At 37.4% G+C, this 15221-nt stretch overlaps 1 protein-coding gene across 1 annotated transcript in view; it reads right to left on the minus strand.

The window, feature by feature from the left end:
• Positions 1–15221, minus strand: part of Cul3 (cullin 3) — a 43823-nt gene that overhangs the window by 15750 nt on the left and 12852 nt on the right. The window contains exons 8-9 of the mRNA XM_071695934.1: positions 14669–14947; positions 13462–13640 (exon numbers count right to left, since the gene is read on the minus strand). Coding sequence (XP_071552035.1) covers positions 13462–13640; positions 14669–14947 — 458 coding nt within the window. The remainder of the gene's footprint in view (positions 1–13461; positions 13641–14668; positions 14948–15221) is intronic.

The following is a 15221-nucleotide window of genomic DNA, read 5'->3' on the forward strand; positions in this document are numbered from 1 at the left end:
CTTGTTTCATACCTTTTCATTATTCTCCAGCTGAAAATATGCTCTATGCACCATTAGATCCCTTCTGACACTTCCTATATCCTACTGCACAACTTAATATATTTTCAAGGTATAAGGCTTCAAATGATTGCTTTCATTTCTCTATTAAACCTATAAGATCACTATATCTACCCTGATATTTGGAACACTACATTTCTTCCATGCTTTTTCCACATAAGCTTCATAGATTTACACAGAAATTCACCATATTCCTTACACATTTTCCAAATTACCTAGTCCATCCAGAAACCACAATACTTCATCTATTACCTATTTCTTCTGTAAATAAATGCATCATAATATCTAATATCCTCCATCCATCATATCTAAAGAAAATACATAATTATATTCACTAATAATTAAATATTCTGCATGGATCAACCTGTTACATAGCAGGACATACATTTCTGATCACAAAGTTCACCATTAAGTTGAGCATTGTAAGTCAGAGCAACTCACTTTTGAGAAATACCGAAGCATTCATCAATATAATATGCATCTGCAGATGAAATGACATGAATATACATCAAACAGTGGCTGAAGACTGAAACCAGATGATAACCTTAACAAAAGTGTGCATGTACATGTGAGTGTAAACCTGAATGCCATGGGTGAACTAAAATTATATAGGTGGACACCACCAAGTCACAAGGTATCTTGTGTAAAAATTCATGGGAACAATATTAAGTCTAGATCACCCAAATATGACAAAAGTGGACACTGAACACTGAATCAAAGACGGTTCATATTATAATGTCATGAAGAATTGTGTATAAAATGGCATCTCTTTATGGTCTTCCATAAAATGTGCCAGAGAGAGTCTTCAACAGCAGAACACAGCATAAACAAGCAGTGAAAAGATTATTTTCTCCACTGGATTAGCACTTAGAACACCAAAGAATGCCTCGCATATTCAAAGCAAAGACAACTGGGCTAATAAAAGCACATACAACAAAACTGGAAGAAAAGGGGAATGTAACATGCCCTCTGCAAGTTAATTTTGGCACAAGTAGTCAGTCGAATCACCCAGGAATTTGGCCACTCTATCAGTGAAAACAGAGGGGTGGGTGAGAAGCACTCAATGTCAGGGGCAGAATCTATGTGAAAGATAAACCCCTTAATTCTTTTAAAACTCTTTCTCTTGAGACACAACCACAGATGGGTGCCAAAAATTTGTTGAAGGTAAGCACCTATGGAGAAGGACCAACCAAAAAATAGTATTAATTTTAAGACATGTAACATGGGCATGCAGGGAGAAAGGTAGCATAAAAAAAAGTAAATCCAACAAAATCTTACAAAGGGATTCTGTCGGCTACACAGTTAAAATATTCACTGCCAATATTCCTCTGATGATAATAAGGTCCTGCTTAACTATATATGATTAGTAAACCATGGGATGCATATCCCCTATTTCAAGAAAAAATGGCGATTTTTTTTTTATAGGACACTTACCATGAAATGATAGGTTTACAACCAACCTGCAAATAAAGTTAGATAGTAAAATATGTGGTCTTCCTTAGGACTATATCTTTAAACCATGAACTAGTAATCTGCAGAAACAGTAATCCCTTCAGTTCTATGAAACTTTAAGGGTAAGAGAGATGTGTGGAAATAAAAAGAGCGTGGTTGAGAGAGCAGAAGAGGGTGTTTTGAAATGGTTTGGGCACATGGAGAGAATGAGTGAGGAAAGATTGACCAAGAGGATATATGTGTCGGAGGTGGAGGGAACGAGGAGAAGAGGGAGACCAAATTGGAGGTGGAAAGATGGAGTGAAAAAGATTTTGTGTGATCGGGGCCTGAACATGCAGGAGGGTGAAAGGAGGGCAAGGAATAGAGTGAATTGGAGCGATGTGGTATACAGGGTTTGACGTGCTGTCAGTGGATTGAATCAAGGCATGTGAAGCGTCTGGGGTAAACCATGGAAAGCTGTGTAGGTATGTATATTTGCGTGTGTGGACGTGTGTATGTACATGTGTATGGGGGGGGGGGGGGTTGGGCCATTTCTTTCGTCTGTTTCCTTGCGCTACCTCGCAAACGCGGGAGACAGCGACAAAGTATAAAAAAAAAAAAAAAAAAAAAATATTATGCCAGCAGTGAGCAATTCTTACCCTGCCAAGAAGTTGATGACAACTAAGTAAAGGGTTGGTTATCATGTGTCTGGCAATTTCCTATGTGTCAACAGACAGAAAACATGACTGCATTCTTAAAGTAAAGAAGATAATAGCTTAATAATTTCCCAAAAATATATCATTCCACCAGGATACAATTTCTATCCTACCATGGAACTGGATGAATTATTGTTAACTATGTCTATGGTTAATACATTAGTAAGAGAATTTTCAAGAAAAGGAAGACTAACTTCACAGTATCTCAGTAGATTATGACCAACACAACTGCATGAATCACACCAACTTTCCTAGATACCTTTGATGACTTAACTGTCAAAGAAATGTTTTTGTAAATATGAGAACTCGTGATACGATATTAGAAGCCGTTTGATTTCCAAATGATGTCACAATTTACTCCTATTGCCATGGCAAAACTTTGCCACACTTATTCCAGGAAATGGACATTCAATCCAGCACTCAAGCACGGATGAATGGCATTATCATAAATGTGTACATAACTGCAATCTCTCAATATCCTTAAATGAATGTAAAGTCCACCAACAAGACTCCCAACAAACCATCTCCAGCAGTCGACCTTACAAGACATCATGTTCTACTCACCAACACAACACATAAGTGCCAACTGGAGCATGCTACATGAACTCTATTTTAATCTCTTGCCAGTCCTCATAACTTTCCATCAAGCCCAACCAATCAACAAAACCACCAAAAAGACTTGCACAAACTAAAGGAAAGCAGACTGGCCAGCCTGCTGTTTAGAGCTGACAGATATTTGTGACAGGTGGGCTGTCATCCCATTTATTTCATCATTCGTTTGTTTTCCATGCCTGTACTTTGAATTACAGACTACTTTGTTCTTCGTGACAGAATGAACTATTTTCTTTTATAAACCATAGTATCAGATTGAAGAGGAACAATGTGGTTTCAGGAGCAGTAGAGGATGTGAGAAATACTCAAGAGATACAGAAGGATTTGCATGTAGTAATTGTGAATCCGGAAAGAGCATATGAAAGGGTTGATAAAATTGCCTTGTGGATGGTTTTACATGCATATGGTGAGGGAGGGAAACTACTAGAAGCAGTGAGAAGTTTTTAGTAAGAATGTAAACCATGTGCAACAGTAGGAAGAGAGGGGAGTGAGTGGTTCTAGGTGAAGGTTAGTCGGCAGCAGGGATGTGTGGTGTCACAATCCCAGCAGCCAATAATATCTATCCTGCCAGGGAAATGGATGAATTATGAACAAGTGTGCATGGGGTTTAATTGTTGTGCATCTGACAACTTCCCCACCGTGTTTAAATACTGGGGACGAACAGAGAGAGCTGTTTTTTTATCATGTAGATATTTTCTTGCAAAAAAATATCTAGCATAACCATATTGTTAATATAAAGATACTGGTGTTCATTTCAACTCAACAGGTAAAAGACCAAAACAGACTGAAAAACTGCAATGTAGTAGACAGAATTTATGAGAAGAAAAAGATCAAAGAATGAAGTGGGAGAAATGATGATTGAAGAAACCATTGGAAGTACACAAAGATAAAAACCAGTTTAGATGGTATGAAATGTGCGATGCAAAGCAGATGATAAGTTGGTAAAAAAGATCCACAGCATTACACCTGAACATAAAAAGGATACAACAAAACAGTTACACATGAAATGACTGAATCACTGGGAGGTCAAAGAACTTTCACATATGGAAAGCATGGGAATGACTGCTGTGTAAGGATGTTGTTAATGAACATATGGTCCTTACTTGATGAATCAACAATGAATCAACATGTGTGCAAAGAGGGTAAGAGAATAATTAGTTTTATAGTAGTACAGTTGTTCACTTTAACACAACAGACATATTTAGGTTGTGTGTGAACAAGTTTAGAATCTGTATAAAGTTGATTTACCCATTGCAAATGGTAGACAGACAAAAATAAGACATTACAAATCATAATTTTCAGGAAACTACAAAAACTTGATTTACCCCTTGCAAATGGTAAAGTTAAATACATTACAAAAAACAGAGAATATTTTTCAAAATCATAATTTTCAGGGAACTAAGCAGAAGAGCTTCAGCATGGGAAATGCTATGGGGAGGAAAAGAGAGAACATCAATATATTTTTCATACACATCACATCTTCACATCATGTATTACCTTTTTCAGTATCCTGGGTACTGTAGTCTTTGAGTTCTAATCTGGAAATAAAAGATCTATTTTGAGTGAAGAGACTAGTTTCTGCACGCTAACAGATGAAGCATGAAGGATGTATGTTAGGCCAGCCTTATTCAGTCACAGCAGCTAAATCCTGATGTGGAAGGTCCAATAACTCCAACATAGGCAAAAACTGAAATTTGAAGGACAGCCATCTGAGGCTTTCAAAAACAACTTAAACAGCCATCATGCTATAATCCTCTAAGTTCATCAATGAATTCATGACCTGAATACTGGCTAAATGCATGAATACTAGCAGCCAAAGGAAAGCCATGCTTGCCATATTCACCATCCTTATACATTGAAAAGAGTGGGATACAGGTAAGTACATTCTTCAAGCCTCATTTAACAGAGTGCAGAAACATTATTCCACCCAACATGCAAAACAGAATAACATCTGTATTACATGAAGAATAAACATGAACTCTCCTACCAAAATCTATCAATCATCTCAATACTTATGAACCTTAAGAACAATACGACAATTTACTTATACATTGAAAAGAGTGGGATACAGGTAAGTACATTCTTCAAGCCTCATTTAACAGAGTGCAGAAACATTATTCCACCCTACATGCAAAACAGAATAACATCTGTATTACATGAAGAATAAACATGAACTCGCCTACCAAAATCTATCCATCAATCTCAATACTTATGAACCTTAAGAACAATATGACAATTCACTTCCAAACTTAAATAGCAAACTTTTGGTCATCACTAGCTTACTGAGAGAAAAAAAAAGGTGAGATAAAGTACCACAAGAAAGTAGCAAATACAAAAGTTTACTGAAGTCAGTAAAACAGTATTTGCAATTCTGTTCATTACTGGTGTCCCAACTAGACAACAAAATTATGAATAGCAACATAAAAAAAGAAGAATGGAAAACAATCATACACCCATGCCCTGACCTATGACATTTCAACTTCAGTTATCAAAAACTTGTGACAGTTAAGATTAAGGGTATATTGCACTAACTTGCAACTTTTATGCTTCAACTCATGACAAATTTGAAAAAAAAACTATATCTTTGTTGTATAAAGCAATCCTTTCTCCAACATATTTTCATTCTTGCTAGCAGTTTCACACATAGCGAGGTAGTGCCAAGAACAGACAAAGAATGGCCTCATTTGCTCATATCCATACCATAGCTGTCATACTTAAATCATTTAAACCAGAGCCCCCCATCCAAAGCCAAGCCCCACATATTTTCTGTGGTTTTCCTTGACCCCTTTGTATGCCCTGGTCAGCCTACTGATAGCACATACTTCATTGCTCCAATTCACTCAACTCCATGCATGTCTTGCACCTTCCTGCATGCTCAGGCCATGATATATCAAAACATCTTTCACTTAATCCTTCCATCTTCAATTGGTTTTCACCCTTCTCCAAGTCTCCACTCCAGTCACATATACCCTCTTAAACAGCCTCTCCTCACTCACCCTCTTCAAATAATCCAAACAAATAATGCACATCCTCTTCAGCATACTCATCCAACCTATCATTTCTTACTTGATCAGCTCTCCTCACACCACATATTGTCTTCAAGCATTTCACATCCAATACGTCTACCCTCTTCCACACCTTTTTTACCTATACCCAAAGCCAAACATCCATACATCGCCACTGGAAGTACTATACCCCCCAAAATATACAACTCTACCCTCTCAGCCAGTGATCTTTTGTTTCCACATGCTACCCAATGCATCCAGGATCTCAACTCCCTTACTCACCCTAAAACTTAAGTAAGTCAGCTTCTGTGGCTCTGTTTGCACTCTCAAGTATCAAAAACACTCCACTTCCTCCAGGTTCTCCCCATTCAATCTGTTGCTACTATAAAACTTTATACCCTTAAACTTTTTCACATGAACTCTAAACTTTCTCCTTTCAGACACTCTTCCCAATTCAGATGCCAGCTTCCTCAATTTCTTAAATCAAGTCTGCCACTACTGTGGTGTCAGTAACCAGCAACAGACTCATGTCCTATGCACCCACCCCCAACACATTACAAGCTATCCTCTCTCTAAGACCCTTTCATTTACCTCTCTCACCTTCCTATCCATAAACGGATTAAACAGCCATAGTAATATCATACACCTTTGATGCAGACCTAACTTCACCTGAAGCCACTTGACCTCTTCTATTTCCACTCGTGCATACGCCTTACTCTCTTGACAGAAATTTCTCAATTCTTTTCATAGCTTTCCTCCTATATCACAATTTGTTACACCTTCCAAAGGGTATCTCTATCAATGCATTCTCCAGATCCATAAGTACCACAGAAATCTTTCTATCTTTAAGTACTCCTTACACTGATTCTTCAAAGCAAACTTCTGATCCATATATCCTCTACCACTCATGAAGCCAAATTGTTTCCCCCCCAAGCTGATGTTCTGTGCATTCCACCATCTCAATCATCACTCAATTGTACAACTTACCAGGTATACTCAATAACCTTATAACACTGTAATTAAACATTCACTTTTGTTTACCTTGCATTATACAGACATCACAAATCCATTCAAACAATCTTCAGGCTCCTCACCTTAAACCATATATACAAAATTCCTAACCATGCAATCAACAAGTCACTCCATTTTTTGAAATGTTCATCTGTAACCCCATTCACTCTGCTACCTTGCCACACTTTATCTTTTGCAGGGCATTCAACACCTCTTCTCTTCAACAAACCACTTGCAATGACTCTCCCATTTGTTGTCTTGTTCTCCTCATATCATTCTCCTCCTGTCAAACCTTTTCTTATTCTTTTTGAAGTTTGCTGGCACTCTCTGACTCCAACTCTCATTTGCCCTCTTTTTCAGCCCCTGCAACTTCCTCTTCACCTCCTGCTGCTTCCTCTTGCATGCATCCAAATCATTCATATTCCTTCCCTGCAGTAGTGCTTGTATACTTCTCTTTTCTCTTACACAAATAACTCAACTCATCCCACTACTCAACCATATCACTATATTTCAGTACTTAATGCATATTTTTATGATATGGCGAATACAGTTTATTCAAATCCAACCAACTGACAAACTGCCATCATCTGTGGTCACTGCTTCCCTATTATTTACCACATTGAAAGTAATGTCAGTGTAAACATTTCTATTTGTCCAGAAAGAGTGCTAAAGATCCTCAGGGCAGCACAGGGAATAAGGCTATCACTCATTAAGTTAAACTACAGGAGCTTTGAAGGGTTGTTAATAATCAGAAACTTATGAAAATAGCCAAGTCTATGATATGATTCATTCTTTGTTATCTTTATATTTTTAATACGTTAAGTAGTTTTTTTAAGGAGTCTCATCAAGGGTGTAAGGTATGTGTGTTGGCAGATAGAGAGGAAGGTGAGTGGTTTAAGGTGAAGGTGGGTCTGGGGCAGGGTTGTGTGATGTCATGATGGCTATTAATCCTGTTCATGGATGGGGTGGTGAGGAAGGTGTATGCAAAGGTTTTTAGAAAGAGGAATAGGTACACAGCCTACTCTAGACTCCTAACTACTGCTAATAGCTTTCATCCCACACCCTATCTTTGTAACACCTTCCACAGAGCTTCTCCATCAACCCTATGCTATCATATGCATTTTTCATTATTATTATTATTATTATTATTATTATTATTATTATTATTATTATTATTATTATTATCAAAATTATTATATAACCCCAAGATCTCTTCTTTGGGAGCTCCTACAACTTCAAGGCTGCACTACATTCTTTAGTAGGGACAGGATTAACTTCTTTGAAGTAAGAAGTTCTTTGATTTCGTCAACTGTTTTTGATGATACAGCCTTGCCAAAGATGACTTTTCAATGATTGTGTGCCCTCAAGCTGGCATGGCTTTGGATAAGGGTCTCTGGTTTTTGCACATTATATATGATAACAAGAGAGGCCATTCTTCATCTGTTCATTGCGCTTCCCTGTTGACACGAAATAATGAGCAAGTATGAAAAAATACTATAAAACATAACTTTTGATAGAAGAAATTATTTTTTGGTGGGACTTAGGTTCAATTTTTGTCCCCAAACTATAAAAAAGATAAGGAAAAATTAGAGCAAGTACAAAGATGTGCAACAAAATTGATCCCATCCCTTAGAAATCTGGCATACAAAGAAAGGCTAAAACGATTGGATCTCTTCTCCCTTAAAAAAGTAGACTTTGCAGCGACTTAATCCAAGTGTTCAAAATTCTAAACAGATTTGGTAATGTAAATCACGAACATCTTTTCGAAAAAGAAAAATACAGCTACCAGGACAAGTGGAGTAAAACTCAAAGCTAAAAGATATAGTACAGACATGGGAAAAAGCTTTTCATATAGGTCTTTTGAGCACCGGGATAAGTCACCATCAGGCGTAGTGAGTGCTAAGACTACAAATACCTTCAAAAGTCATTTAGAGAAATATTTTATAAGTTTGAATATACTCTGAGAAAAACACCAGAAAGAAAAACGACAGTGGTAACAGAGACTGTAGAAGGCTTTATGTGCAGCAGCTGGGAGTCGGTGATAGCTTAAAAAACTGCTGAGAGGAATCATTTTCTTGTGATGTTGAATTCTTTTTTCCAGACAACCCAGTCATGGGCCACTCAGGCCACCTGTTGTCTGTCTTTCTCATGTAAACACATTTTCTCTTAAATCTGTATCATCAAGCTGTATAGCATATTTTTTTCATATTACTCATGGTAAAATTATGTACAGTGTGAATATAATATCTGTAGTAAACATTGTCCAGAACTGAGGGAACTGTCATGGACTGTAAGTCACAGTGGGGCTTGGGCATGAGCAGGAACAGGGACAAAACATCAAATGTGTGGTCCAACATACATACAGTATTATAGTCCTTAAGACATAACATATTAGTACTTTCAGTGATCAGATATTCCAGCTAGGTAATCTGGGAAAAGGAAATGGACTGTATTTATATTTTAGATGAAAACAAACTCGTTAGAAATGAACATTTAACATATGAGAATTGAAAATTAAAGGAAATCTACAATATTTTCTGTGCTTTTATAGACTCACCAGTGAAAGTGAATAGTAATACAACTTTTAAGAAGTGGGACATGTATATTCAAGAATTCAGGTAAAAAGAAAATTTAAGTTTGAATTAGATAAATTTTTAAACTTTCTCAATTTTCTGTATTTATGTAAGGGAGCGGGGGGCTGGAAATCCTCCCCTCTCATTTTTTGAATTTTCCAAAAGAAGGAACAGAGAAGGGGGCCAGGTGAGGATATTTCCTTAAAGGCCCAGTCCTCTGTTCTTAACGCTACCTCGCTAATGCGGGAAATGGCAAATAGTATGAAAAGAGGTTTTTTTTAATATTTATCATATTCATACACATTTGCCATTCATGAGTCAGTATACTTTACAACATTTGTGTACTTACCATGCACATTTTAACTATGTCATGACAAAATACTATTTGATTCACATCCCACTGACTAACAAAATATATCTCAATCACAAGCAGTTTGCTTGTAAATGAGAGATCTCCTAATGCATGCCATGCTATACTGTACCCCCATTATCTGATGATTCCAAATTAAGCACAGGAGGGTAAAAGTTGTAAGGCCATCACTCTTGAAGCAAAATCATAGGTGCTTCAGAAGTCCATGAAACTTGCTCACTAATGTGACCACTATTTGTGAAAATAAGGTCACATTCTTTGTCTGGTGTTCCTGTAAGTGTTTTGCTATTGAGTTGGAAGAGGAGCACGTGGACTGAGCACCAAAATAAGAACACACCCATGTATATATTGATTATCCTGGAGAAGGGGAAGTCATTATATAATGACTTGAAAAAGGAAGATGGGAAGACAAGATAGCATTACAGTGTCCAAAACACCCATATGTGTGGCAAAGCCACCAATACTGATATGGAGGTAACACAGAGGTAAAGAAAGAATTTAATGGAAATTATTGGAAAGAGAGATTACACTCTAAGCAAGTTCTTAACATGCATGAAACAAGGCAATTCTGGAAGAAAATGCCAGCTCGAACATTCATCAGTAAGGAAGAAAAGAATGATCCATGGTTAAAAGTAGCCAAAGGTTTCTTGATGCTGCTATTGGGAAGAAACGCAGTGTTTTATTTTGCAAATCTCCAAATCTCTGGGCTATGAGGGGTTAAGTAAAATTAGCATTACCTATGATCTGGCAGTCAAACATCACGGTTTGAGACACTAAAAGAAATTTTCATAGACCAGTTTACTGGGTTGTCCTGTCCAGCTGTAAAGCAATAATGTGCCATTAAAAATCTAACCAATAATGGGCTAATTATTCTTCATAATGCAACAGGCCATCCTGAAGACCTGGCTGAGATAAATCCAAATGTTTAAGTGGAATTCCTCCCTAAAAAAAAAAAGTTCCTTGCTTCAGCCCATGGCTTAAGGCATAAATGCTACCTTCAAGGCAAACATCATATGAGGAGGAAATTCCACCAACTCTTCAAACATTACGATAGAGAAGATAAGCCTTCAATCACATAGTTGAAAACAGCACCAAGTCAAGGTAGAAAGTGAAATTCACAACCATGAATGGTGTCTGGGGAAAGTCATGGCTTGAGTGTGTGCATGTTTTTGGGCATGAGCATTTTAACAATACCTAAGGCCCAGCAAACAAATGACTTAAAAGAAATTGCTTGAGATATGGCTGAGTAGCTTGAGTCACAGTCTGAAGACTTAAGCAGTGATGAACTCATAGCTGGAGGCAGAAAAACTCTATGAGGAATGTGAAGATGAAACAACCCATACCAAATACCAGTTTACAGCCATGTGGTCAGCACAAAATTTTGACCACTTACACATGGCTGGAGCCATTCCTAAATAATCCTAACCCCAACTATAAATGTACCTCAGTGTTTTCTAAATGGCTTGAAAATCTTTCACATGAATTCATGAGGAGTTACTGAGAAAGACAGAGAAAAGTCACACAGCTAAACATTCGACAACATTTTCAAAAGGCCTAATAAAACTTCTCCATCTCCAGCTCAAACAGCTGATGAATCGATGATTCAGGGCATAATGCAGACACATATGTTTCCCCTACCTCTCCTTTCCAGTAGCCTTCATCCCACTCCACTATCACCTTAAGCTCTCATCGCCCTTCATTCCACTCTCCAATCACCTCCAGCTCTCATTAGCAACTTTTTTGTTGATGTCTATTAAATATCTGCATTACCTGTGATATGGCAACAATTCCCAAATCAGATAATTCAGGGGATGATGTAGACAACCCTACTGCCCTGCTCTCTCTCTCTCTCTCTCTCTCTCTCTCTCTCTCTCTCTCTCTCTCTCTCTCTCTCTCTCTCTCACTCACTCTACCCTATTTCACTTCACTACCACCATAAATCCTTACCACCACATTCCAGTACCTTTTTCCATTTGTTAATTAAATATTAACTCAGTTACATCAAAACAGAGCGTGGTTACATTAGTGATAAGCTGTTTCTGGTAAAGTCCATTTTTAAGAGTCAGAAGGGGAAATATCAAATTTAGGAAGATAAACCCCTTATAAAGTATGCTTCAATTGCTTGACTTCAGATTTTTCAACATACGACAAGTTGTTCATGAATGTAATCCCATCCCAAGTTGAAGCATATACTTAACTACCAACATAAAGCAAGATTTAAAAGCCCAAACTTTCCACAAAAAAAAAAAAAACATTCTGCTAGAACAGCCTTAAATGTATCATGTCACAAGGCTATCTACCATTAAATGTTTTTACATGCTCACGCTTCAAATATGACAAACTGTGTCCAAAGTATGTATCACATGAGGGCCAATTAGCAAGTATTTGTAACAAGAAGACATGGCACTCCCTAATGTCAGTGATAGCAGGTTTTAAGCAGCCACTGACTAGAAAGTATTACAACCTGGTTATTGGGATGGAGAGTGAGGGGGTGCTGTGAACCAGTACTGCATTGCTGTCACACTCCCCTCCTTAGCCTTGGTTGCTGTCTTTTTTTACTGTCTCACTTGCCTGTGGGCTGTTGGAACTCATTCCACAAATGCACACACACACACACACACACACACTCCAGCTCACACACACCATCATCATTAGATCTAATCTTCCCACATACTTTTAAAAGTGCCGAGTTCAAATAAAAAAAATAGGAGTGTCCTGCATGGAATGGGCATACCCGTGAAAGCCATGTCCTACATGGAAAAGGTTAAAAAGAAATGGTAGCAGTTAATAAGTACCCAACACGACCAAGGAGGTAAATTACCAGTACTAACCCTTGGGTATCATGAGGATCAGCGACAGAAGGTAGTGAGCTAGCACTTCAGTGGTTGCCAAGCTGCACTTCTATAACCTAGATAGCTGTCTTCTCTTTCTGCCTCACCCACCCAAGGACTGCTGGCATCCTGTCTATAAACATACACTCTCTCCTTGTCACACATAACATCTGACACCACTAACTCATACAACTCATTCTCCCTAATTCTATATTTTTCTGCAGTGAATGCTATATGCTTGCCCTTGCCTTTTGGCAAAATGGGAGGAGCAGTAGACAGAAGTAGTAGGTAGAAGCATTTGATATTTGATACTGAAAATATATATGAAATACCAAATGGATAAACTGATCTAATGTTTGACTTTGCTCATTTGATAAAAAGAGGTGATCAAAGAGTAGAGATGAGACAGGGCTTAAAGAGATGTAATAATGGAAATTACACAAACCTCAACAGTTCCTATGGTACGATAACATAAATGGGAAAATGAAGTTGAACAGCCAGGACCCAGGGCAATATGGTGAAAGATTCTGTGAAATTCTGTGTAATTAAATTTCTGTACAAAACCCATCAAAACCCAGCCTTATGCCACATTTCACTATCACACAATTGGTGGTCTTTGAGTATCGCTCTTAAAATAAATACAGATGAATATATAGGTACATGCAAACAAAACAATAACTCATTCCATGAGACTGGGAATACTAGAGACCTTCATGTTTCAGCTAGATTCTGCATAAACCATCCTCCAATGAATACAAGAGAAAGGTATTGCTATAAACACTACAAACCATATCTGAAATGTAAGAATTAGTGGATGGACACTGCCAGATTAACTGACCACAAAGAAAAACTAACCCCAGCTGTGGTTGAAGAGTAAGTTGTCTGCCGCTGTGTTTGTTGAGGTAGAATCTCCGGAAGGCCTCAAAGGCACTTCTTGGGGCCATAGGAATATTGGCTTTCAAATTAGCTGACTGTGTGGGCCAATAGCCAGTTGTTAAGACTCGTACATAGATGTCAACACCACATAAATTTGTCTGGGGAAAGAAAAGAAAAATTAATAAGTAAATAATCAAAGATATCCTAAAAAAAAAAACTGCTTTACTCCTGTACAAGCACTTGTTTTCTCAAGTCATAATATGTAATTAATACACTGCTAAAGTTAATGATGAGGATTCTACTAATCTATCTAAAATAATTTCCTGTATCTTTAAGGGAGCTCATGCTGAATCAATCCCAAGTGGTAGAGAGTTACTGCTGTTCTCAATGTTTTCTGATATTAGATCCATCAAATATACACTCCCTTACAGTATCTGTTAATCTTTGATTACTAAAAGAGCATGACTGAGACTCTCCAGCTGTGGCCATCCTATTGAAAGAGTTCCTGAAGGGAACAGGCATCAGAGATATAGATAGATAGATAAAGACATAGATCGATGAAGAGGGTGTGCTGAAATGATTTGGATATATGTAAGATGAGTAAAGAGAGACTGATTTAGACTGAGCAGCTTGGTTGACTATGGACCAACTGCAGGCACCAGGATTCAAACCTATGCCCTTGACCCAGGAACACTAACTGCTGCACCATGGGAGTTTAATCCTTGCCTAAATTCATTCACATTCACTATCACCAAGCAGATAAATAACTAATTCATTACTACTCTGCCTTGTAAACAGTTCTTCAAGAAGCCATATTTTTTCCTCAACTAATGCAAATATCAGTATCATAAATATCACCTTAGCATGCTTCCTCTTCTTACTTAATTTTTTCCATCTAAATGTCTTTCACTCTTTATGCAGCTTTGTAATATAATATGTTTTAGCTTATTTACTTTTCACCTATCTAAAAATATTTCCTGAAAATTCTAATAGTAAACTAAAAATATTCAGCCAATTAAGTATTCCATTTATGTACTACCAATATCAAATACACAATGTATTAGTTGAAAATAGAACAGCTCAATGACAAATCAACTCCCTGAAAACCAACTGTGATACTCAATGCATGCAAAGAACACAGCCTGATCCCTTATATCAACATTATGTTTAAATTCACATGCCATACCCCAGCACTGTTGACTCGTTGCTTAAATTCTTCATTGATGGTGTTTGATATAGTTACATCCTTGAACATGCCCTCAAGTTTTGAAGTGAACTGGCACCCACACTCTGTTTTTAACTTTGAAATCATTGTCTTTTCTGAGTCTTCTGAGACTGATTTCTGAAGAAGGAGACGTTTCGCTAGGTGCTGCTTGTAGTAACGTTCAAAAACATCTTTCTCTTGTAAAAATCGGAAAAGCACCATTGTCTTGTCTAATACCACTTCTATCTCTGCTTCAGTCATCTGCAAAAATAGTAATAAGAAAAAAAATTCAGTTATTTTCTAAAGTTATTTACTCCACTCCCATTTCCATGGTGGGATCAGGTGCACAGAACCTCTTAGTTCACTCATACATATCCTTAACCTACGTCCAGTATGTTAAAAGCACATCATACATTTCCTGTCAAGTATACGCATTTTTCCTTTTTCCTTCTGCATACTAATATGATAATCAAATAAGATTTGTGAAAACAGACCAGAGTCTAATGAAGCTAATATCAACTAAAAGAAATATTTT

The sequence above is a fragment of the Panulirus ornatus genome, chromosome 58 (assembly GCF_036320965.1).
Source record: "Panulirus ornatus isolate Po-2019 chromosome 58, ASM3632096v1, whole genome shotgun sequence".
NCBI classification, from domain to species: Eukaryota; Metazoa; Arthropoda; class Malacostraca; order Decapoda; family Palinuridae; genus Panulirus; species Panulirus ornatus.